General features: G+C 35.5%; 1 protein-coding gene and 1 long non-coding RNA gene across 4 annotated transcripts; one reads left to right on the plus strand and one right to left on the minus strand.

The window, feature by feature from the left end:
• LOC310730160 lies at positions 1–10,131 on the plus strand. Of its 2 annotated transcripts, none has more exons than XR_014534739.1 (3): positions 1–169; positions 8,871–9,065; positions 10,024–10,131. It is a non-coding gene; the product is annotated as an uncharacterized lncRNA (long non-coding RNA). The 2 variants fall into 2 exon arrangements; XR_014534740.1 differs by lacking the exon at positions 10,024–10,131 and adding an exon at positions 9,494–9,601.
• Positions 2,474–26,591, minus strand: scn2b (sodium channel, voltage-gated, type II, beta). 2 transcript variants are annotated; one of them, XM_083548962.1, is made up of 6 exons: positions 26,339–26,591; positions 9,990–10,156; positions 9,513–9,723; positions 8,804–8,999; positions 7,877–7,925; positions 2,474–2,833 (listed from the first exon to the last, which is right to left on the minus strand). In XM_083548962.1, exons 1-5 carry the CDS (start codon positions 26,415–26,417, stop codon positions 7,916–7,918), a joined length of 663 nt encoding a protein of 220 aa, XP_083405088.1. In that variant the 5' UTR covers positions 26,418–26,591; the 3' UTR covers positions 2,474–2,833; positions 7,877–7,915. The 2 variants fall into 2 exon arrangements, with proteins under 2 accessions (XP_083405088.1, XP_083405087.1); XM_083548961.1 differs by lacking the exon at positions 2,474–2,833 and adding an exon at positions 7,176–7,667 and having other exon boundaries at positions 26,339–26,590.
• Positions 26,592–27,494: the final 903 nt, after the last annotated feature.

Consider the following 27,494-nt stretch of genomic DNA (forward strand, 5'->3'; position numbering starts at 1 on the left):
CAAGGCTAAAGGCATATAGCACATAACATAAGGCCTGAGAGAGCGAATATGACTAGACTCCTTTATTTTATTCATGTAGGAATTTACAAAGTTTAAAGGAGACAATTACTATTATACAATTAGCATTTTATTGCCATACACATCAACAAACCTGCAGGACTCATCCAAAGTAAGTAAAACCTTTGTCTAATGCATATATGTGCATGCCTTTTATTTATGAATATAAATAGGAACCCACATTATTCATATTTTATTTATTATATATTTTTAATAATGCACCTTTATAGTATTTTAAAACGCCCCTTTGTTGTTTTCAATTTGCATTAATTAACCTGAAAAAAGTATGTATCTTTATAATTGCATGTTGGAAAAAGTGTAACGTAGTAAAATGTCATGTCATTCTACAATAAAAAAACTTAGTCAGGCAAAAATATAGAAATATTTTTAAATGGCACTTTATTATATGGCACTTAGATTTAATGCACATTCGGTTAAAAGTCCAATTGTTTCAGAACAAGGAAACGTAATTCTATAACTGGGACAACTGTGTTACATTTCACTGATCTTCAAATGGGACTTAAGTGCATGATGATTTGCAGCAAGGCTTCTCGGTTCCGTAAAGTTATTTACCCTATCATATAAGCGTTCTTCTCTTCAAATCCAGTGTTTGCTGTGCTCACGAATTTGCAGCATGTTCTTGGTAATTTCGTGACTTGTTTCTGTTTGTGATTGTTCATCAATTCTCTAATCGGTTTGATAGACCTGGATTTATCGCACTGCAGTAGTTTTGCCCTTTTGACCAATCTGTTACCTTTCACTGCACAACCTGTCCTAGATACCACTGCTGCCCCAGACTACAACTAAATATTATGTATTCTTTGATAATTGCACAAACATTTGATCTTATTTGCGCTACTTTTCAACAGATTTTTTTTATGAAAATACAGAGGTCAAGAGCTTACGAATGATTATGTTCTCTATTCATTTAAGTGCACCTGTCCGTATACATGTCAATTTCAGCAATTGTTATGTCCTGGGCAGGATTGCAGTGGATCCAGAACCTAATCTGGGAAAACTGGGCAAAAGTCACATGTACAAAAAAACCCAACAAAAAAATTGGTTGTGGATGTGCATTTCAAATCTTTACCACAATAAGCACAAACGGTATCAGTGAATGTGTCACAAAATGCACAAATATTCATGTTATAGTCGTGCAACTTTTTAAACACAAAATATATTTATAAGTGTACAGTGCTGTGCCTCTGACCAATTTTCTCAAAGTATTTAACTTTAAAAATATATATTTTATATCATACAGTACTATTAATTGCATAGAAAGTTTCTTACGGCTTCTCCCGTTTAGGGGTCGCCACAGCAGATCCTCCGCACGTTTGATTTGGCATATGTTTTACGCTGGATGCCCTTCCTAACGCAACCCTCCCCAATTTATCCGGGCTTGGGACCGGCACTGAGAGTGGCTGGGGATGGTTCCCTGACCGGGAATCGAACCCGGGTCGCAGCGGTGAGAGCGCTGCATCTTAACTACTAGACCACCAGGGGACCTTGTACTATTAATTGCAGTTTTGTAAAATATGTACTGTAATTTGCTAGCTGTTCACCTAATTACAGTATGATATTCTTTATTACCCCTGGGTAGGCATGGCCATGTCTAGACAATATTTTGGGGTTATGTGTGCTTGTTTATGACAACAGTGCTCCTAATACTTTCACACTGACTAATAAAAATCCTAATAATCACAGTGAGGCAACTAAATAAATGTAAGAGAACAGAATACTTTACTTTATAGTTTATTTTAATACTGTCTAGTGTACATTTTTGCCCAGTGCAAAAGCAATGACCAACATTAACAAAATTTATGATCAAACAGTCACATAATTCTCATTCAGTTTCAATGTATGTAGGGCTATGCAATACAATAAAAGAATAATTAGACAATCTTGTACAATATACATATAATACAAGTTACATCACATTCACATAAGCACTGAAAAAAGATCAGAACAATCAAAGATGTGCAATATATTTAAACCATGCGTTATATGGTTTTTACAGAACTCTTATAATACAGTGGTGTATCGTATTTGTAATGCATTGTATAATCATGCTTCTCTCTCATTCATTCATTCACTCATTCATCATCCAGGTGACTTTCAAGGAGTAAAAAATAAAGAAAATAAATTAAGGCCCAGTTGCATGGCATTCTATTAGATGTACTGCGATCAACAATCTGGTGTATTTCTGTTATCATTGTGATTTTACGTCGTATATATTCATTTAAGAAACCATACTTGGAATAAAACATTTTGCTGAAAAAAAAAAATCTAATTCAGAAATGATTCAAGAAATCATAAAAATTTTACTAAAATATAGTTGAATGCAGGAACTGTTGATACATGTAGCCTGAAGGTCATTTTTAACAGGGGTGGCACTGGAAAAGTTGTAATTAATTAATTTTTTTGAATATATTTTCTTTGTTTTATTTGATACAATACTACCAAAAATAGTATATTCTCAATAGATTTGGTGTTGGAGTTTTGTAGTTAGCATTGGCTCTTCTCTTACAGTTTTCTTTGTTGGACAGGAGCTAAATTAAGGGGATAATGAGTGACACAGTTGTCCTTGATTTTGTAGGAAGCAAAGCAGTTACATGGTAGCAGGACAGCTATTTCTTTCCTGAGCTTTGCAAAGTTTCTCAAATTTGCAGGGTTAAAGTTGACCTTGATCAACTACCGCTACGTAATTCCACTTTCTTTTCCATTGAAATGAACTACCATTTTTTACCTGGTGAATGTTAGATCTGGTTGTGGCACCCTATAGGAGAAAGATGGTTGTATTCTGTAATTATAATTAACAATTTTATTTAAACAATCAGGCACAGTGTTTACTGTTCATCTAAAAAAATTCTAATTCTTAGAAACAAAGTTTTTTGAAAATCTAGAATAGTTGCCTTTGACAAGGTTTGTTGGTCTCTCAGGTAATTTTTCCATAACAAAATATGCTTTATAAGCTATACAAATACATTTGTAATTGTAAACTGCTTTTGACTAAATATAAGCACGCACAGATAAAATTCCTGCATCATCCAGTACCAGTAGCTTGAGTAGTTGGTTCTATTTTACCCCTCTTAACCAGTGAGAATCTCCTGCCACAACCTTCCAAAAATCTTGAAGCATGATATGATGCAGTATTTGCAATAAGTAATAATCATACAGCTATATTTGCTTTATTGTTCTCTCCTTGTTGGATTTTAAATAGCGCTAGTTTGACTTTCAAAGCCAAAGATGGCTCTTCTACCAAAGCGAGTGCATTTTATACACTCTACACTTTTCTTTTCTAGCTTACTTTGTTGTTTCCCAGCACTAATCACTCACTTCCACTATTGGTTGGGCTCGGACTGTGCTGCTAGCATAGTTGGGTAGTTTTTATTTGCTATGTGCTAACTGCTAAATAAAATTTTTTTTTTACAACTATTTGTTTGCTAAACCCTACTTCATATACTAACATTCAAGCATAACAAGATGCCCAGAAAACAATGTTTGTCTGAGGTTAATTGATGACTTGGCAGACATTCTTAAGTCTCCACAACTCTAAAACAGACTGAATTATACAACATAAAGAATTATGTACATTCCTCATTTGAGGAGTGCAATGATGCTGCATCTACAGTCAAAGTGGGATTCTCTACAAGACTGCTGACTGAGCAGTTAAACTGCCGTATGACTCAAAAATGATTCAGCCTACGTCAGCTTCGAATAGTGGCTCGAGCGGGACTGGATTCTGCTATACACGAATGGCACTGAATGCACTCTATTGTATGCGGCAGAATTTAGTTGAGAGCTTTAAAAGACAGGCTCAAGCTTTAGACCACATGCTGAGCAAGATGAGGATAATTTGCTCTGTGGTTAGCATATTTCATAAAAATGGAGAAGAATGGCAAACAGACAAAATTTCTAATGTCAGATCAACATGAAGGATGATAATGATGCAATAATACATATACCCAGTGTCTAAACCAATAAGAGTTCAGAGGCTTGTTGATAACAGATGCCCAAACAGTCCCCAAAAAGATTTTTTGACACAGAAAGATAGTCAGAAAAAAAAGTTAATTATTTAAAATAAAGGTCTTCGAAATGTGCTTCTTGTTCAGATGGTTTTCATCCGATTCTAATTCTTTACTGGTACTTAAAGAGCTTTGCTGGAGATTTAAAGCTTTTCTTCTTTTAATAAGCTTTACATGAACGCATCCAGGCATCCACACATCTCTTTCTGATTCTACAATAAAAACCCAGCTTCTTGAGGTGTGAAGAACTACTGATTTAGTCCCAAGGCACAGCAGGTTCCTCACTATATTTTGCCAATACTGGCCAATAAAATGTATGCAGGTGATTCTCAACTCCACTGTTGGTTATGAGGGGTAAAATAAGCCTGTAAAACTGTTTTGAATGTAACTATTAGTTCTAGCTGTATGTAACCTCCATAACATTGATTTATCTGGAAAAGATGCAAGAAAGAAATACTTTTAAGGGCAATCACAATACGCTTGAACTTTTTGCTGCATTCAGACAAAAAAAAAATTTATGTTTTAGGTTTGGTCATAAGTTTTTGGTCAATAATTCCATTAATATAGAAACCAGTAGAACAAGTAAAAATCTTACAGAAACAAGAATTACTGCAGTACCTAGGAAATCTGGAATATAAAAATAAACCCATTTAAACTCAAGAATCACTCATTCATATGTATTTGAAATATAAACTTTTGCTTATTTCTATAACAGGAGTGAAGGAGTTATGGACTTTATCAAATGTCCTATGTCAAGTCAAGCCTTGCTGTCATTAGCCCTCTGCACAGCACAGTTTTATGGTATATTTACAGCATGCAATGGATAAAACAATCTTTATTCAGTTCTAAAGTCAGTCGTATGATAGTAAGGGAATTTCTAGACGTATTTTTAACCGCATGTCAAACAAACAGAGTGTAATATTTTATTATTACACATGTGTATGTCTAACTTGTTACTATATACTGTGTGTAGATAACCAACAAAAGTGTTTGCCACAAAACCTCTATACTAAAACATATCTTGAATACAGAGAAATTTATCTAGCATTTCTTATTTTAAGATTAAAATAAATCAAATACATGATAATTAAACATTAATGTCTACTGGCAAAGGATTCTGCACATTTTTAGCAAAAAGACAAAAACTATTTGCCGATAGAATAAGAAAAGATAATTTATGAGAATACAGAAATAGAAAAATAATATTATATTTGATTTATGCAACCTTATAATAGTAAAGACTAGTTATTTTGGGCATATTTAGGATATTCTTACTTGTTAAGATGACATTTTGCAGTGCACTGTTGCTTGCATAAGAAATAGCTACAGATGTTTAACTACAGAGGGGCACTGAAAAATTAGGAAACGAATGAAGCTAATATTGGTCTCGGCCACTCCAGTGTGGTTTAGTTTCAGTGAAAAGACAATATGACCCTGACTACTGTTCAATAGATTGTTTCATTTGATTATTTTAAAATGTTATTTTGAATCATATACATTACAAATAATGTAATAGTTTAGCTACATATTTTTAAAAATATTCAAGGAATGTTCAACAATACAACACACATTCATTCAAACATACTATTGTGTGTGTGTGTGTGTGTGTGTGTGTGTGTGTGTGGTGTGTGTGTGTGTGTGTGTGTGTGTGTGTGTGTGTGTGTGTGTGTGTGTGTGTGTGTATATATATATATATATATATATATATATATATATATATATATATATATATATATATATATATATATATAAATTAAAAAAAAAAAATTATCTAAATATATAGAACACGTTTTATCTTAGCAATTTTCCCTGAATGAAAATTTTATGTGAAGACCAAATTCAGAATTCAGAATTCAGAATTATTTTACATATTGCTGCTACAATACTGTTCTAGGGTGTGTTTCTCGAAAGCTTTGTAATGTATAAGGTTTGCAAGGTTTGTCAACTGAACAATAACTAATTAATGAGCAATTCCTAAAAACTGCTGGCTTAGCTGATCTACCAGTCTATAAAGGTCATGCTAGCTTGTCTTGTCATTGATGTATTAGCTTATGGTCATCTGAATTGGTCTTTGCTGGTTTCTATACTCCACCATCTTATACTGAATATACCAGGTGGTCTTTTTAGTCAGCAACTTGCCAGCTTATGATGGTCACCCTATCTTAAATGTACCTGTTTACCAGATATTGTTAACAAACACATCAATCTTTTGTAGAAAGTAAGCTATATTTTTCCTTCACCTCTTGAAAAGCCTTTTTTCCCAACCTGCCAAAGTCACCTTGACTTCAACCCATAGGAGCCATGCCTAATTATCCTTGCTGCCCTTTGGGAGCTTGACAGCCATTCCAATATGGTAGCAAATGGTCGTTTTTCCACACTGTTCAAGGATATGTTGCTTAGTGCCCTAAAACCATTCATTCACTAACTCAAGTTGCAGCTTTCATCCATGCACAATACAGGACCATCTTAAGAGGGGAGGTCTTTAACTGGATCCTTTCACATCCCCTCCAATGATTTTCATAACGCACTTCCAGAGCAGTACTTCTACACAAGCGCATCTCATCGGTATACTACAGCAACATCCAGAGATACAGGGCTTCAGAATTGACTTTCATAATACAGCAGGCATCAATTGAACAATTCAGTGTGGATAATTCTAGTCCATGTGTTTGTAATTATACAATCCCACAATTTTCCTTCGTAAAATGAAGTTAGGGAATGCTAAAAAAAAAAGCTAACATGCATTATGCCAGATTAAATATTCAAATGTAACATAATTGCAAAAGTAAACTGGAGAAGTTTGTGAATTCTCTGTAGAAATTGAATGACCTCACTGACTAGCTGGCAAATGCTAAACAAAACTGGCTCCCATACTATCCAGATGCTTACTAAAATGAGATCACTATAGTAAAATAGAAGGTTTTTTAAAATTTATCGAACAATAAATAACTGCAGATGTAGAAATGCAGATTTGCTAACCCTATAACAGAATTAGCCTACAGAATCTTTAAAAATCAAATGAGACTTTCCAGGAAACACACCCTTGAATAGTAAAGAAAGAGCAATACACATTTAGACCTTATAAGCTGAGTGGCTTTTTTGGAATGTTGTATATACTTGTGTGTATATTTGGTTCTCAGAAAGAGGACTATTTCTTTCTCTTTTTATTTATTTTTTTTGCATCATACGAGAAATACAAATAACAGCAGAAATATCTATAAAATCTGTTATCAAACTAATACCAATTAGGCAATAGTAGCAATAGTGTGCTTCAGCTTTAACAATAGACACGTTGTGAACATATTGGCAGTGTTTGGAAGACACAAAACAAAAATATCTTAAAAGTGGTTCCTCAAAAATCCTGTGTGGTAGATTTGTAGCAATATGAAATTAAAGAGTGGCGTCTAGAAACCTGATCTGGAGCTTTTCACTGGCTCACTTGGAATGTATGGCGGGTACAGCATTTGCTGTTATTCTACAAATCCAATTTTATTTTTTATTGTTTATTAGCTGGACAAAAGAGGGAAAATCCATACCAAGAAAAGTACTACAGCCACAGCATAATGGCTCAAGCTAACTTCATATCTGAGAGAAGGAAAGAAAGAAAAGAGAAAGAAAGAGAAGGAACGAAGTTAAGATGAAAGGACAGACATGCCATACATGATTTAGATATGTGATTGGCTTGTGGCTTGGATATTCCACAGTAATTTAAGAAAAACACAGTCGAGTTGGATTAGTGGTGTGTATGATTTGTGTGTGCATTGTTTCCTCAAACTACACAGTCAGCTGTTTACCTGCATGTGAAGAACGGGGCCCTTCAGGTCATAGCCATGTTATATCTGTCTGTTACATTGAAAGCAAAAACAAAAGAAGTTAATCGTTAATGATATCTTAATTATTATTATAGTTACATCTGATGAAATGTAGAGTTTTGGGATGTGGTTTATAGATCATCTTTTTCTGAATTCATTGGAATTTCGGTATCTTTTGTCTGATTCACTGAATGTGTGTTAAAAAAGTTATTAAACTCAGAGACATCATATAGTAATCTACACTAATCCGGATAAATTCTGAAAATGGTCTTTTTGACCATTTTTGTTCTTTCTTTCCACACGAAGAGACTCTGATCCACTCAAAATTGACACATTTGAAAATGCCCGTTTGCGTTGTAGTCTGCACTAAGAAAACGGAGCTATTCACAAACAATAGCATATTTTTTCAGTCATGTGACCAAGTAATGTTACTCATTTGACTCAACACAAACAAGATGCGCTGAAGTTGTTGTGCAGCCCATTAGGATTGTTACCGTTTTTAAACAAATCATTTTCCTTTACATTTTCCCTCTTTTAGGGGACGGAATAATGACACACAAATGCATCAATTTTAAGACATCTATAAAAAACAAGGAATAGAAATGACACAGGCTAAAAGCTTCTTACATTTTTATGCATACACTGTATAGGGATGTGAGCATTTAAAAAAAAACATCAGTGTAAATGGAGAACATTGTAAAATAGAAATGCAGCTTTCAGATCGATCCGAATTAATGCAGAAAGTAAAGTAAAGTATTATTACTTTACTATACATCATTATGCCATTTTCATTGTAATTTTATTGTAACTTTTTGGGACTGATGCTAAAAATTATTCTTTATTCCAAATTGCATCTGTTTATTCCACTAGAGCATAAAAAAAAAATACCAAAACCAAAAAAAGTCTTACTTGGTTCCTTCTTCAATGCCTCCATCTCCATCTGTTTTACCCTCCTCCTCCATTTTCTGTTCATCAGAGATCAGCTCCTGTTTCTTATGCCTGCGTACACACTTGATGATCACCATGGAGAGGATCACCAGAGCCAGCATTCCTCCTATAGATGCCCCGACAGCCACTGCAATGGTCGAGTCTCTGGGAGGAGGCACTGCACACAAAACATTACAAACCATCATCATTACCGGCATTTTTATAAAACACTTAACGCAACAAGGTAAGTAAGGAATGAATCATGATCAGGAATGTGGAGTGCTTTTTTCCTTATTAATTACATTTTTCATTCCACATACAGCACAGCAATCCGCCAACAATGAAATGTATTCTATTAATTAAACAATGAGATATTATACTTTATATATATTATAAGATTTTTTTTTTACATATAATGTGAAATGTTTATTGTTTTCACACATTTAATAGCACACATTTGGCAGGCCAGAAGCCAAATAGTGCTCAAGTCTTCAAGCTTCTCTTGTGAATGAAAACCTGCTTATAAAACGGCCTTATTGGATTTAAAGTGGATTTATAATGATTTTGTAAGAACTATATTTACATATCACTTTAGTAATAATCATCATTACTTTAAATTTATTTCTTTTTTTAATCATAAAACAGCCATGAAAACCGTATCTGCTTTCTCAGTGGTGCAATAAACACTTACACTCAGTGACTACAGACAGCTGGATTCTACCGTGGCCCTCAACGCGATCAGGAGGATTGCGTACGTAACAGTTATAGATCCCCTCATCTGCCAGCTGCACATTTGAGATGGTGATGGAAAGGTCATTTTTGTCCAGGTTTCCAGCAAACTTTACTCTGTCCCCAAAACGGTCTGTCCTCAAAAGAGGTAATCTGTTCTTAAAGGTCATAAACTACAGAAAAATATATAAAAAAAAAAACCCAACAGTTTAATTTAACAGAAAATCAGAACAGCACACATACAATCACCTTTCAAGGCTACCTGAGCAAAAACAACAGGAACGAGAGTAACATCTGTGTGCCAAAAAACATCTGAATGTAATCATCTATTCAAAATTATCCTCATAATGATCCTTCATATAATAATATAATATATAATCTTTAATTCACATATAAATAATGTGAACATAAACTTGGGAGGAAAAAGAATTCTCCTCACCATCTCCTCTGTATCGTTTTTGGTCTCCTGGTAGGTCCAGTTCATCGCAAATTTGCTGAGATCAAGTTTGTAGCAGGACGTGAAAGTGCAAGAGATTTTTACCATGGTGCCATTCAGGGCATCAATCTGCTGTCGCACAAGCACTTCCATGGAGGACACAGAAGAGACTAAAACAGAAACAAGTTACACATTTGAAATCAAGAATCTTACGTAAAAACTATCGTAAAAATCTGGGGATCGGGAAAATATGGACTGACAAATTACATTAAATTACATCAAGCAATAAACACCATTCAATGTACAATCCAATTCTATTTATAACATGATAATTAACAAAGAAGGCATGTAAACACTCAAATAAATATTCAATGTTAATATATAAACGTCTGTCATTGGCTTTTTGCTTAAAGTAGAATATAATTAAAATATAATCGAATTGAAAGAGCACATTGTAGAAACAATCCTAGTCATGAGAAATATAACAACAGGGACTGAACACACGGTTTCGGCCAATCTAATGTTAATCACAAGTATCTATCGAGTAGTTTTGCATTTTTCTTATCAAGATTTTCAGATTTATAATATAAAGTTACAGCTTTACCCTATCCTGAAGGAATGATGTGGGCGGAGCTAAAGAGTCCAGAGCAAAAGCATGCTTTTGCATAGCGATCGTCTGCGAGCTGTGGCATTGATATAAATAAAACAGGAACCAAAATGTTATAGTCTTAAATAAATGTTGACTGATTTTACTGATACCGATAGCTAGGTTGGATCGTACTTTCTGATAATCGATTAACCAACTGATTTTTTTTTTTTTTATTGATAGTGAATAAAAAAAAACCAAACATAACACTCTATGTAAAATAGTACTGAACGTACTCAATGACAATAATACAAAAAAGTACTGAATCATGAAAATAGGCTAAATGGCTAAATAAAATAAATATGAGTATTTTATACATAATGAATATTGAGTAAAATAAAAGACATGCTTTTAAACTGAAACAGAAAAGAAATAAAAAGTTACATACAAGAAAAATAAAAAAAGGTTTTAAATAAACAGCACATGGTTCCCCTCTAGAGGCTGCTCTCATACTGTATAACGAAACCTGGAAAAACTATCAGTATGGATATTTGGGATTGGTTTTTGCCGATAGCAAATAGTTCCAGCAATCAACTATCTGTGCCAATTAATAGGCAAAACTGATGGTCAACCTATAGTCTTGAATGAACTATGGCTTACAATCAGATCCAGTGTACAATATGTGATCCAGAATCGGATCCTGAGTCTAAAATTGAACAGCAATGACAAATAAAACAGGACGGCTCTATATGGCAAATACTGAACAAGGTTTTCCTTCCCTCACATCCAAAAACACACTTATTTGAAAACATTTTTCTCGAGCAGGTCCTGTGCAGCGCTGCTGAAGACATCCATTACCGAATGAATCATGGTGATAAACAATCTCGCTCTAGTTGCTTTGTGTGTCCCCATACACAAGGAATATTGCCCTTCATAATGTCATGAAGGGCCATACTATTATATATTCCTTCTGAAACTTACACAAGCTGGAAGATGTGTATTTGGCACAAAAATAAATTCGTTTTTTTAAACATTGGCCGTGTGAGAATCCAACTTTTTAACAGTGTAAACATCTCAGAATGCATGAAATAGCATTAGACCTCCCTTTAGTCATGTAATCACAAAAAAGAGTAACATATTAATATTGACCAGTTATTGGCTGCGCTGTAAATTAACAAGTCTTACAGCAGGCTCTATGAGGTGCATGATGAACCATAAGTAGCCTAATATTTTATTGGGACAGCAGCTGAAAGAGTGACAGAGTGAAGCTTAGACAGGCATGAACAATTGCTCTATACTGTTTTTATTTGTATGCCATTATGCTAAAATGCAGAAGGAATGAAAACAAATACAGAAGACAAACTGTTAATGAAGAATGTCTTTTTTTGGGAAATGTGATATTGAATACTGTCAAAATGTATCAAGAATTAATATTAGCTCCAATATTTGTAGCCTTCTTGTTATTTAAGCAGTTTCTTCTAGAAAATTAATGCCTATAGTATAACATGGGGTGATGCTTAATATTTCAAAACAAGAGAAAGAAAAATCTTATATTTTTCTCTTCAATTGGAGATTGAAAAGAGCCTAAAGAGTTATTAAGTTATTAAGTTAAGAGCAACTCAAGAACTTAGAGGATAGATTTTAACTTTAATTAATATCAAGTCTATTACAATGGCTAAGGTCTACAGAAACAGTTTTGCAATTAAGCACCTATGAACACTGAACAGTACACTTCAACAATGAAGGAACTTTCATGAATGGACATTTGGTGCCACCCAGATGATGATGGGTCCCCTTTTAAATCTGGTTCCTCTCAAAGTTTCTTCCTCATGCCATCTAAGGGAGTTTTTCCTTGCCGATCGCCACTGGCTCGATTATTAAGTATAAACGTATAAGCAACAAACTTATTGACACTAAATGTATACATTCTTTATTATACAACTTTTAACACTTTTATAACCACTTTATTTCTGTAAAGCTGCTTTGAGGCAATGTCCATTGTTAAAAGCACGTAAGGGGTTTCTTTTTTTGTTCGGACACTCCCAAGGTGCCTGTTGTCTCAGGGTGTTTTTCCTTGTCACTGTTGACCTTCGTTTCTATTTCGAGGTGTAGATGAAAAAATGTTTTATCTAGAATTGTGGCATCGTTATAATATTAAAGATACGTAAAAAATCGCATAAAAGTGAGTGCACCCCACACATTTTAGCAACCCCTTCAGTAGACCTTCCCAAGGGACAATACTATAGAAATGAAACGTGGATATATTTTAGAGTAGTCAGTGTGCAGCTTGTGTAGCAGTACAGATTTACTGTCCGCTAAAAATAACTCAACATACAGCCATTATTGTCAAAATAGCTGGAAACAAAGTGTGAGTACACCTTAAGTGATAACAGTGTACACAGTGTAACCATGCATAGCAACATGTCCTGTTCATGTTCATGTTCATGTTTTCATCTGCTTTACAGGACCATACAAATTCCTGTATCTTGTATTATAACAGTTAAAATTTGGTTTTGGTGCTTTGAGTACAATTCTCTCATACTGACCACTGGATGTTCAACATGGCACCTCATGATAAAGAGACTCTGAGGATTTGATTTGTTAGAATTAGAATTGTTGCTCTCCACAAAGATGGACTAAGCTGTAAGAAGATTGGTAACACCCTGAACCTGAGCAGAGGTGGTACACACATAAGTACACACATATTTCACTTAAGTAGAAGTACAGATACTCTTGTAAAAGTTGAAGTAGTGACTACACTTTTTCAACTCAAGTTAAAGTAAAGACGTTTGGGCTCTGACATGTACTTAAATAAAAAGTAGCCGTTACTACTACTTGTTCTAGTGTCACAGTGGTAACTGGACCTTACATCATATTGATATTAGGGCTGTCAATCGATTAACATGTTTAATCTCGATTAATAGCACATTTGTATCTAAATGTATCATAAATTAATACGTTTCACGTTTTTAATACTCTAATCAACATGGGCATGGACAAATGAATGCTTGATGCAAGTGTATGTTTATTATTAGTGACCTCTTCTAACTTTCATTATTACATAACTTTCACCGATTACATAATCAGTAAATATCTGTTTCTGTGTTCAATTGTTTATTTAAAAATAGACATTTCGAGCTTTCTATTCATATTTATTATGTCTGTGAGGTAAGTATTCACTGAGATTCAGGTAGTTTTATTTATGTGTCTGTGAAGAGAGATAACAGAGACAGCAGAGAGCGCCCCTATCAGTATTTTTTTATTATTTTACAAAAGCACAAAAAAAACAGGCATGAGTGCAGCCAGCATGGCTTTAGAGGTTGCAGAGGGGAAAGGTCCACTTATCACCGCTCAGACCATACACCACACACCGCAACAGGTCAGTTTACATGGCCCAGAAGGAGCCTCTTCTGAAGCTGGCTCACAAAAAAGCCCACAAATAGTTTGCTGAAGACAACCTGTCCAAGAGCATGAATTACTGGAACCATGTCCTGTGGTCTAATGAGACAAAGATAAACTTGTTTGGCTCAAATGGTGTCCCACATGTGTGGCAACACCCTGGAAAGAAAAAAAAATTGTGTCTTGCCTACAGTTGAGAATGGTGGTGGTAGCATCATGGTGTGGGGCTGCATGAGTGTGGCTGGTACTGGGGAGCTGCGTACATGTTAAGGGAAATGTACATGTTGAGGGAAAACATAGATTCCAACATGTACTGTGGCATTCTGAAGCAAAACAAGATGCCCTCCCTTCAGAAACTGGGCCAAACATAAGATTCCAAACATGAAAACATCTCCAAACACGCCGACAAAATGACAACTGCCTTGCTGAAGAAGGTGAAGGTAATAGAGCGGCCAAGTATATCTCCAGACCTGAACCCTATTGGGCACCTGTGGGGCATCCTCAAGCAGAAGTTGGAGAAGCACCATATATCTAACATCCAGCAGCTCCGTGATGTCACTATGGAGGAGTAGAAGAGGATCCCAGCAACAACCTGAGCAGCTCTGGTGAATTTCTTGTTTACTTAGGGTGTACTCACTTTTGTTGCCAGTTATTTAGACAGTAATGGCTGTATGTTGAGTTATTTTTAGAGGACAGCAAATCTGTACTGCTCTACAAGCTGCACTTTAACATATATCCAAGTTTCATTACTATGATATTGTCCCCTTTAAAATATACTACAATGGATGCTGAAATATGAGGGGTGTACTCATTTTTGTGAGATACTGTGAGTATACATCAAGACACTTTTCTGTTCGGGCACCGAGGTGGTGGAATGAACTCCTACACAGCTTTCCAAACAGCTTTAAACGATGTAAAGGTAACACTCAAATGAAAACACTCAAATTAGCACTTATTTTTTTTATTTATTTATGTTATTTAGGTAAAAAAATAGAATTATAATTCCTTTCAACAGAGTTTTAAGCAAATGAAATCCAAAGTTTGAACCAGTGTTGATTTATTCATTGACAGAGACTTCAAAGAACTTTAGTATGTTCATCTGTACCGTATAAATAAAATTGAATTGAAATGGAATGATTTTAAAACTGCTGAAATGCGTCCTATAATCTTCTGAAAACACTTTACCAGATTCCTACCCAAAACCAAGACCAGGAAAAACATTGCTGTTTATACAATTCCATTTCAATTTCTTTCAAATACCTATTTTATTTACATGCATTATTTGTTTAATTGTTGATTTACTTGGATATTTGATGAGTATGCAGCCACACCCTATCCTGCAGTATAACTGCACCAGGGCAGGAGCAGACACTCATAAAGCAGCAGAGCTTAGGCAGCACTTTCTACAGTCCAGACAGATGACTGCATTGCTGCAGCAGAGACCCACATACCCACAAACACACACTTTCACAGTACACAGAGTTTTTCTTGTGAAGTGTAAAGACTTTATTTCTGTGCAACATTTATAAAAGAACGACTAATTAATTCTATGATTCTCTATAGACATGCAGTATGAACACACGCACACACGCACGCACACACACACACACACACACACACACACACACACACACACACACACACACACACACACACACACACACAGTGTAAGTATGCATATACTGTATATATGTGTGCATGTGTGTGCATGTGTTTGTGTTAATAACATTGTAATATGTTATAGATCATCCTTCTGTATGTTACTCATTTCCATCACGATGCATCACTTCGCAGTCTGGAGTTGTGTGTTGATGGACAAACCTCCCGTTGCTGCTGCAATTATCTTTTACTGGCCAAGCTTTCTCTGCAGCAGAAACTTATTCTTGCCCCTCCCTTTTCATCTCTCTCTCTCTCTCTCTCTCTCTCTCTCTCTCTCTCTCTCTCTATATATATATATATATATATATATATATATATATATATATATATATATATATATATATATATATTCCTCTCTTTCTCTTTGCAGAGAAGCCCCCCCACCCCCCCTTAAAAGTGACCTTTGTTTTAAAAAGTGTGCACCTGTCCACAGCTTGTGCACACACACTTTCTCTTCTCTCTCTCTCTCTCTCTCTCTCTCTCTCTCTCTCTCTCTCTCTCTCTCTCTCTTTCTCTCTCTCTCTCTCTCTTTCTCTCTCTCTCTTACACACACACACACACACACACACACACGAATGCCAGTGATAAATCTCGAGTAGACACAGTGAAGCAGGTGTACATTTGCTGCATCATGTTTCATGTTAATAAAAGTGCCTGCGTATACATTACTGGCACATACTGTACCATCAAGTCGGAAATGCCGAATCAATATTTCAGTGGGTGTGTTACACAGAAGCCGCGATGTCAGCCCACCCACCATTTCTACTTTGTTCAGTATGCATCTATGCATTCCTTCTTTCCAACATAAAACAAATACACAACTATGTCTGTACGATGTACTGTACGATGGCTGGCCGAATTCATATGCTAATGCAAAGGCTATTCAACATTACACGTTAAGTCTCAACCAGCTCTAATATTACCATAAAATAAGAGTAATATCATCGTCATGCTACAACACAGCTATATTTGACCTTGAATTCCTATCTGCATTTGCACTGTGCGGTACAGCTGTCAATCAACACTGCAGGGAAAGCTTTCAAAAGGGAGTCCATTGGGAGAAAGTGCAATACACAGGGGATCTGGGCATCATTCAGAGTTACCAAATCTGCATCAGATAATAAAAGAATCATCTAAATATAAATAAAGTGCAACAGATGTGTTTTCAGGAAATCTGTTGAGATTTTTTTTTTTTTTTATGCATGTGCAAGAAAAGGTGTGCCGTTTGAATTGAAGATTTATCGACAGCAAGCAGCAATTAGCATGACGAGAGGTGGTAAACACAGACATATTCCCTGCTTAAATAAAAGTAAAAGAAGATAAATGCATATCTAATAGAAAGAAGAACCTCTTACATTAAATTAATTTACTTAAAGTAAATGTTGCACTCTAAAGGTGGATTTTAACAAATTTTATTGTAAAAAAATTTAATCTTTTACTCAACTCAAATAAAAAGGTGAAAATATTTACTACAATATAACCCATGACTTATCTCATACAAATATGTTTATTTAATGTCAAATATTTTATATAACTATAAGATTACCAACCCAGCCATTAGGGTTGCACACTCCAGTGAACTCTTAGTGCCGGTCCCAAGCCCGGATAAATGGGGACGGGTGAGTTAGGAAGGGCATCCAGCATAGAACATGTGCCAAATCAAATATGCGGATGGAGAAGCATGGAGATGTTTAGGAGAGATGGCAGTAGAGTTTTTAACCAGATTGTTCAACAAGATTTTGAAAGGTGAGAGGATGCCTGAGGAATGGAGGAGTGTGCTGGTAAATTTTTTTAAGAATAAGAAAGATGTGCAGACCTGCATTAACTACAAGGGAATTAAGTTGATAAGTAACACCATGAAGTTATGGGAAAGAGTAGTGGAAGCCAGGCTGAGAGAAGAGGTGACCATCTGTGAGCAACAGTATGGTTTTATGCCGAGGAAGAGCACCACAGATGCATTATTTGCTTTGAGAATGTTGATGGAGAAGTATAGAGAAGGACAGAAGGAATTGCATTGTGTATTTGTGAATTCAGAGAAAGCGTACAACAGGGTGCCGAGAGAGGAGTTGTGGTACTGTATGAGGAAGTCAGGTGTGTCAGAGAAGTATGTGAGGGTGGTGCAGGACATGTATGAGGACAGTGTAACACCAGTGAATTGTGCAGCAGGAACGACAGACTGGTTTAAGGTGAAGGTTAGATAGCATCAAGGATCGGCTCTGAGCCCTTTCCTTTTTGCAGTGGTGATGGACAGGTTGGTGGACGAGGTCAGACAGGAGTCACCTTAGACTATGATGTTTGCGGATGAAATTGTGATTTGTGATGAGAGTAGGGAGCAGGTTAAGAAGAGCCTGGAGAGGTGGAGGTACGTGCTGGAGAAAAGGGGAATGAACGTCAGTAGGAGTAAGACAGAATACATGTGTGTGAATGAGAGGGAGGGCAGTGGAGTGTTGCGGTTGCAGGGAGAAGAGGTGGAGAAGGTGGAGGAGTTCAGGTACCTGGGGTCAATAGTGCAAAGTAATAGAGAGTGTGTTAGGGTGGAGTGGGTGGAGAATAGTTCTGGAGTGATTTGTGATAGAAGAGTATCTGCAAAAGTGAAAGGGAAAGTTTATAGGACTGTGGTGAGACCTGCGATATTGTATGGTTTAGAGAAAGTGGCATTGAGTAAAAGACAGGAGGTGGAGCTGGAGGTAGCAGAGCTGAAGATGTTGAGGTTTTCATTGGGAGTGACGAGGATGGACAGGATTAGAAATGAGTTTATTAAGGGGGCAGCGCATGTAGGACATTCAGGAGACAAGGTGAGGGAGGCGAGAGTGAGATGGGTTGGACATGTGCAGAGGAGGGACATGGGGTATATCAGTAGGAGAATGCTGAGGATGGAGCCACAAGGAAGGAGGAAAAGAGGAAGACAAAGGAAGAGGTTTATGGATGTGGTAAAGGTAAACATGCAAGTAGTTGGTTTGAAAGAGGCAGATGTAGAGGACGGAGGGGGGGGGGAGTCTGGGGACGGATGATCTGCTGTAGCGAAAGAAGAAGAAGAAGAAGAAGAAGAAGAAGAAGAAGAAGAAGAAGAAATACTATAAGATTACCCATACAAATTTCTTTCAGGTCAGTTACATTCTTTTTTTGGAAAATTAAAAATGCATGCTTAAATAACTATAAAAACTATTTTTGCTCAAATGTAAAATATTTAGAATACACCTCATTAATAAATTCTTGCCATCTTATTTAGTTACGACCTTGTTGATCTTGAGCTATTTGGGTTTGTGGGACTACTGAACACCATGAATGTAAAATAACTGATCAACCATCAGCGCATCATCCATCGTTCATCCAACATTTCTTAACTTTGAGAAGTTTAAATGCATCACTAAGTGCTTTTTAATAGCAACAAGAGAGTGACAGGAAATGGGATTTCCACACACTTCTTACGGTGTTATGCCATAAAAAGAATTAATTTGCCCCACCCATTCCTGCTCTGCCCCACCCACACCACATTGATTAGATTGTTTGCGATCTCTGACTCTGTCGCTCTGGTTTGTATTATATTATCTATAGTTTGTGCAAATGGCACCAGAGAAAAGACATCCAATGCATTTTATTTTTGTCTGAATGAAATGAAAAAAAAAAACAAGTAAATAAAACGAATATGAACCCTTCCACCTCTTTTTACAAATTACAAAGCAGGAAATAGTCATTTATTTGTATGAAGAAACAATTTAGCTTGAAATGAATAAAACCAGGTGAAATAGACTGTTAAAATAAACTAAATATGTCATTCATAATCATATAAACGAACACTAGATATTTGCCAATATTTAACATATTTTTACTTGCTTTGGTAAAAAATATATTTAGCAGTTAAGCTTATAAAACCAATATCATGTAAAAGCTTCTCTAAACTAACTTTTTTTTATTACCTGTGGCTTCTCGATCCGTTCCAGAAACATGATTTGTACTTTGCATGTGCGCAAATGCGTCTTCTTCCTGTCTGAAGTATATCGAAACAATTTACGGCAATTTCTGATATTTATAATACCAGTTGTCACTATCCGATTCGTACCGGAAATAGTTCTTTACTAGTGATTCTCTAAATATAAATACACTTTTTTGGTCAAATATTTTAATTAAATTATATTGATTAAATTGACTAATTGATTAGAATAAAATGTATTAAATAAAATTAACAAATGGAAAAAAGAAATGTAATAGTTTATATTTGGGTGTGTTTTACATTTAAAATCTAATTTTCTAAGGATATATTCTGCTTAAATGTTTTCAACACTGTTGTCTGCATTTAACAAACACACTAGATAGTTATTTATTTATTTATTCATTTAATTTATTTGTTCATAAATGATTAATTGTCATGAATCGATGAATTGTCATGAAATGATTTTCTTTTTAATGTTTAAACTGTACACAAAACTCAAAAGAATCCGCATCGCTAGACTGGTGTAAAAAACTTTGACAGCAGGTGGCAGCAATTTTGCGAATTCACAGAACAAAACCCGAGTTTTTGCACATGTGCAGTACAAATCGTGATTCCATTCAAAACTGGCTAAAACCTAATAAGAGATAGATAATTGCAGTAATAATAGTCAGATCATGTTCCTCTGTTTGCACATGCCTAGTCTTTGCACATGATCTTTCTCACAGAAACACTCTGTGTTCTCTGAGATAGCTTAGAGTCTTATTGCTTAGCAGTGTTCTCTGGACAGAAGCATGTGTGAGCCACCAGAGCTATCAGTCTTAAAATGTGCGTTTCTTCACTGCCCTTGTACTGATGACCACGTCCACACCAAGCTGCATTCTCTCTAGGTTATGGGCCAGAGGTGCATATGTCCCATGGTTTCCCATAGTAGCTACTGGTGTCAACTGGGCCAGAACATGCAAGCTTCTCCCTCACCCTATTGTTACTCAGAACACCCTTACCAAGCTGCTCAATTTCCACTGACTCCACTCCAGAACCACAAAAAGGAGCGGTTGTGCATCTCTATTTCCCTCTTATCATCTGTGGTGATTGGCACTAACAGGGCTAGAGTATGCATGTGCCATAAGCGGTAGACACCGGTTCTGTCTCCACTCTGACCCAACATAATCAGGCCATTAGCTGTAAACATTCAGGCATAGAAGGCGCTGATATGCCAAAAGAAGCCCATGATATGTTTGGCCATATACACGTCTAAACCTCAGATAGCTGTTTAAATCATTTAATTCAGATCTAAAGCCACTGACTACATCTTATACAGAGGTCCGCAAGGACATTTTTCTTTCTTTGGGAAATTTATTTTCTGCTTCTAATTGGTTGTCAGTAAGTTGTCCGGTTCAGTGGTACCTGACATTTCCAGCCATATAGTATATGGTTCTTCCCATAACCCAAACCTGATCCAGCATGGCAATTCTCATATGCACAAAGTCAGCTCCATAAAAACTACTGGAACACCTTTGAGTAAAACTGGAATGCTGACTGCACCCAAGGCCTCTTCACTTCACATCAGTAACTTATTAAACTAATGTTCTTGTGGATGAAGGAGCACAAATCTCCAGAAGCACACTCCAAAATCTAGTACATCATCTTCTCTGAAGAGTGGAGTGTAATATAACAGTAAATAGAGACTAAATGTGGTACGGGATGTTTAAAGGGCACATATCTTATGGCCAGGTGTGCAAAACTTAAGTCCATATAGTGTATGTGGGTATAAATGAATATTTTAACGATTCTTATCACAGACAACCAGTACACACCAACACACCATGACATTTTCAAAAATACTTTTTGGTTTGTTCTCAAAAATTACTTCTCGTGCTTCTATTTATCCATATTCCTTAATTCGATCAAATTTGCTTTAAAATAGTTATGGATGGGGCCACAAAAATACCATTAACATTGATGTGGATGGACTCATCTGGATTGCACTTTTTTAAAAACTCCACGCTCAAGTCTCATTTATTATTCAGTGCACAACTTTACTTGGACACTATAGACTTACTATAGGCTCGAATGACTTTCGATGCATGTAGCATTGTTTGGCCTTATACAGTAGTGTACAGTTGTGGATGAATAAAAACTCCTAATGTCACTATACAAAAGAGATTTCCTCTAGATGTTGTCCCAGGGAAGACCTTCGGCATGCTTTTTCAGGCTTTCCCTTAAAGCTGCTTTATTACAATGTTCATTGTTTAGAAAAACTGCTAAATTGAATCTTTTTTATTACACTTTATTTTACATGGCAAAATTATGTCACCTGACAATTGGATATTTTGATTGTAGCCAAATTAATTACTTTTGTAGTTTTAATAAATTCAAAGTTAAAGACTACAATGAACTTACAAATTTCAAGCCTACATATATGTGCATTACTATTTTCATCCTTCATTTTTCAGACTATTCTGCCACCTTTCAGAAGCGTGTCTATAAAAAGACCTAATAATCTTCTACATGAGTTATTGTATTTCAAATATTTGACAATGTTTAAAGTGTTACGCCACAGTCTCACGGCACTTCGTGATTTAGTCACAAACTTTACTCTAATGATTCGTGTTCATGGACACGAATTTCCCTCTTTTTCGTGTCACTCAGCACAACTGCCTCTGTCTCTGTCTCCATAGCAACCAAGGCAGAGGATCATGGGTAAAAGAAATGCCAAAGGTAAACTTTTTTCCTATTTTTATCAGAGAATAAAGCAGAAAATATAGGGTTGGGCTAAAGGTCAGGGTTATACTGTAAGAAATGTGTGTGTCTCTAAATTAACACAGTCTCCTTAATTAACTGGAAGAATATATTTATTTGTATTTTGACTGGAAGGAAACCACTGAGGATGGTTAAAAGCGAGTAGCTTACCGAATATAAAGCAATAATAAAAACAAAGATAAAATCTCCTGCTTAAATGTTGAGTAATGGTGTTAGAAGGTTAAAAAAATCAATACAAACGAGAAAAATACAATACAGCATCTGTGGTATCCAGTGGCAGAAAGAAAACTTATTAAGAAGTACTTCCTATTGAAATGTATAACATAGAAAGTCGTCCTCAGTGACAGGAAATAAAGAGGGAAATGTGTCTACGAACACGAGTCAATAGGTTATATTGATAGACACTGTGCTGGGTATTACTTATACTTAGCTATCACCCTTTTTCAGTGCAAAAAAATCCAAATATATTGCTGCTGTTTAACGTGATAATGAGGTAATAATGTGGTGAATTATAATAACAGAGTAAGCAGTCACACTAAACTGAGTATCCATAACTTCACCTGCAGCATCCAGAATCTGAAGCAGATATAAAAATGTGTAAGTTTAGATGGATTAGTTTTGAGCAACAATACAGGCTTAGGAACAATTATTCTGACTTTTACAAAATATGGCATTATATTTGCTGCCAACGTCTGCCAACCATTCCTATTCCCTAGTCACTTTTACATTTACAGTATGGCATTAGCCAAACACCCTTATCCAGAGTGACCCTGAGCAGTTTAGGGTTAAGGTCCTTGCTCAAGGGCCGAGCAGTGGCAGCTTGGTAGTGCTGGGATTTCGATCAGAAGTCAAACAACACCCCACCACTTATAGGAATGAGAACTAATGATGTAAAAACAAAAATTATTAGACATGTAGTTTTCTTATGTTCTTACCTGATTATGTACAGTTAGATGTGTTTGACTGATTCTTTACCAAATATTGCTAAGCTCTATTAGAAAGCTTCATAGGGAAAAACAGGAAGTGTTCCATGCCCTCTAATGGTTTCTAGGAGAACTGCAATGACTGTGAAAACTACAACACCTTCATCCTGCATCCAAACAAATCATCAATAATGATAATTAGATATATTTAAAGCTTAGCAGATATACTGTCAAATGAACACCAGATTTCACTAATCCTTTTTTTCTCCTATCCTATTAATAAATTAGTCCACGGTGGCAATCTAAAGCAATGCATTCAATAATACTTGCCATAATTAATGCAGTAAAATTAATACAATTCTAAATAATACTTAAATGATCTTAATACAGTCTGTTCATTAAAAAAATAATAATAATTTAGTAACGTTATACACATTTTTGTGCATAAGATTTTTTCTTTTCGGCATATACATTCTAGCACAGTGAAAATCTTTCTTTGCGCAGTCAATTCTCTTTATCAAGAGCTAAAGAGGTTTTTAAATTGATTTGCACGGCTATAAATGAGTATGCTTTTTAAGTTAATCCTTAATGAGTGAGCCAGTGGTGACTGTGGAAATGAAACCTGAGACGGTATGAGGAAGAAACCTTAAGAGGAACCACCCAAAAGGGAACCCATCTTCATCTGAGTGGCGCCGAATGTCCATTCATTACAGTTCCATCATAATATACATACTGTATTCCAGCGATGTTTGGTAGCTGGGGTCTGAGTGCAGGGTCAGCCACAAGACAGGATTAAGGGCCTTGCTCAAGGGTCCCAACAGTGGCAGTTGGTCATGAAACAAACATTGATAAATGTAAGTGTTTACTTTGTTTCTTCGGTGATGCCTATAATAGAGGTTTTTAAAATACAATGATGTGTCACTTCACTAGAAATTTCTTTGAATTCAAGGTTTAAGATAAAAAAAAAAATTATGGTGTAAATGACTGAAATAATATTTGATGGATTACAACCTGGATTTCCCTCGAGACCCAAATATGCCAAATTCAGTTCATTTCAATTCAGCTTTATTTGTCACTTTTAACAATGACAATGTCCCAAAGCAATGCTGCACAAATAAAAAGGGTATAAAATTGCAATGTATACGTTTAGTGCCTATAAGCTTATTATTTTAAGTTTGTCCCTAATGAGAGAGCCAGTGGCGACTGTGTCGAGGAAAAAACTCCCTGAGATGGAGAGTAAACCTTGAGACAAACAGCCTCAAAAGGGAACCCATCCTCATCTGGGTGGGACACTATGTCCATTCATAACAGTGTTATTACTGTTGAGATGTGCTATTTACTACACCTGATAGATAGATAGATAGATAGATAGATAGATAGATAGATAGATAGATAGATAGATAGATAGATAGATAGATAGATAGATAGATAGATAGATAGATAGATAGATAGATAGTACATACGTCTCTGTACATTGCTGCATTTATCTTTTCCTTGATCTTTTACAGTCCCCCAGTTCGCAGTTCTAATTTTTTTGACTTAATGGCTTGGTTTGTGTTTTACCATGCAACTGTGGGACATCAATTAGACAGGTGTGTGCCGTTCCAAATCATGTCCAATCAACTGAATTTACCACAGGTGGACTCCAATCAAGTTGTAGAACCATCTCAAGGATGATCAGTGGAAACAGGAAACAGTGTGAATACTTATGTACCTGTGATTTCTCTTTTTTTTCCATTTTTAATAAATGTAAAAGAGTTCTAACACACTTCTTTCAAGTTGTCAATATGGGGTATTTTTTTGTAGAAGTTTGAGGAAAAATGTAGTGCTGTGAATACTTTCAGAAAGGGAGAAAGAGAGAGAGAGAAAAAGAGAGAGAGAGATTCAAGCAATTTGTGCTACAGGAGCTCTTCTGTTGGATCGCACCACTCAGACCAGCCTTCGCTCCCAACATGCATCAATGAGCCTTGACCGCCCAAGAACCTGTCACCAGTTCAACACTGTTCCTTCCTTGGACCACTGTTATTAGATACTGACCACTGCAGACCAGGAACATCTCACAAGAGCTGCAGTTTCGGAGATGTCTGACCCAGTCATCTAGACATCACAATTTGTCAAACTCTCTCAAACAATTTTGCCTAAACATTTTTACTGTCAACTTTGAGGACAAAATGTTCACTTGGTGTCTAATATATCCCCCCCGCTAACAGGTACCATGATGAAGAGATAATCAGTGTTTGTACCGCTCATAATGTTATAATGTCATAATGTTATGCCTCATTGGTATATATATATATATATATATATATATATATATATATATATATATATATATATATATCTTCAGTGAGGAAAATATTAACATTGACTTTCTCAGGTGTTCAAATACTTATTTGCAGCTGTATCATACAAATAAATCGTTTAAAAATCATACATTGTGATTTCTGGATTTTTTTTTTAGATTAAGTCTCTCACAGTGGACATGCACCTACGATGACAATTTCAGACCCCTCCATGATTTCTAAGTGGGAGAACTTGTAAAATAGCAGGGTGTTCAAATACTTATTTTCCTCAATGTATATATTATAATAATTCATTATTAATAATCATTATTATTAGTGTAGTTTTAGTGGTGGTGCTGGTATTACAATTATTATTATTATATTAATATAAAAACCCACAAACACACACTTACATGCAGGAGGATGCAGGATGCAGGGCGGTGGGAGTGATGCTGTTGATCAAATGCATAAAGCTAAAGAGAATGGGGAAAAGGTTGAATGCTTGACATGTGATGGATTTAAAGAAACAGAATGAAACAGTGGACGCGGTGTTTTGTGGCCACATGAACACAAAATAAAAGCATCATGCGAGAGGTTCAGTGTGCAGATGTTGATTATGATGCGTCTCTAATGATTATGTAACTGCTTTCATGCACACACACACACACACACACACACACACCACGGGGCAGCAAACAGCAACAAATACACACCCACAGCCTGAATCTATATATTTTTTGTCTGTTTTTTTTTTTTTTTTTTTTTTTTTTAAGAGAACGTATAACAGTTGTAATTTGTTTTTTCTCACTCACCCGTAAATAGCAGCAGTGCTGCTGAAGCAAAAATGGCTGACGCTCCGCGCGTCTCTCGCCCCCGCAACAGGAGAGACATTGTCCTGACCCCGGAATGTGTCCTTTAATACCAATCGGAACTATTATCAGATTATCAACAGATTATCTCAAATTTAAAAACGTAAAAAAAAGTGTTATAGGGATTATTTGCAGGGCTCTGATATGGATGGCAGAGGCTGCAGCTGGAGGAATGGTGGATTTTATGGTTGTGGTGCTGCTGCTGACATGCGGGAGGACTTTTTTTTTTTTGGTTTGTTTTTTTTAGTTCAGTATAGAGTAAATATAAATAAACGTTTTACAATATTGAGTGAAATCATAATCATATCATAAATCAAAGTCAATCAAAATATTTGAATAAAGGATTATGTGATATCGATTCATAAGTGTATTTCTGTGTCCCAATAAATCGAAGAGGACTGTTAAAAAAATCAACAACAGCAATAATAATAATAATAATAATAATAATAATAATAATAATAATAATAATAATACAACTAATACAAATAGTAATTATAACATTATTAATAATTATAATAATAATAATAATAATAATAATTATTATTATTATTATTATTATTATTATTATTATTATTATTATTATTATTATTTATAGCAAATTGCTATTATTATTATTGTTATGCCATTCATTGCTATTATTTTTTGTTTTATTATTGCTACTAGTAATAAAACTAATATTAAAGCAATTATGATGATAACAGTGAGAAAAAAAATATTAATAATAATCTTTGTATCTGTCATCTCCCTGTCTCTCTCATTCCCTGTCTCTTTCTCTATCTATCTATCTATCTATCTATCTATCTATCTATCTATCTATCTATCTATCTATCTATCTATCTATCTATCTATCTATCTATAGCTAATGATTGATAAGGCGCATGAACACATTGTTATTTTAAAAGTCTGACTGACTGAATGCACATACAGATAAACATGAGTGACGGGGGGCGTGGCATCTTGATCCGAACTGGCTTGTGATAAACGTCATCAAGCGTCTCAACCAATGAGAGCATTTGGGATGACTGTCAGACTTCTGCGGGCTCAGAGGTTTCTTTTCTCGGAAAACAAACATGGAGAAATATACCGAGCTTTTAAATGG

This window comes from Silurus aristotelis (assembly GCF_946808225.1).
Source record: "Silurus aristotelis genome assembly, chromosome: 8".
Lineage (NCBI taxonomy): Eukaryota > Metazoa > Chordata > Actinopteri > Siluriformes > Siluridae > Silurus > Silurus aristotelis.

Excerpts from the sequence above, each read along its gene's own strand:
- scn2b (XM_083548962.1), bottom strand. The coding sequence starts at position 26,417 with ATGTCTCTCCTGTTGCGGGGGCGAGAGACGCGCGGAGCGTCAGCCATT. Across the intron at positions 10,157-26,338 it reads AGCACTGCTGCTATTTACGG|TCTCTTCTGTGTCCTCCATG; the intron begins GTGAGTGAGAAA and ends TTTCTGTTTTAG. Across the intron at positions 9,000-9,512 it reads GCTGTCTGTAGTCACTGAGT|TGCCTCCTCCCAGAGACTCG; the intron begins GTAAGTGTTTAT and ends TTTTGTGTGCAG.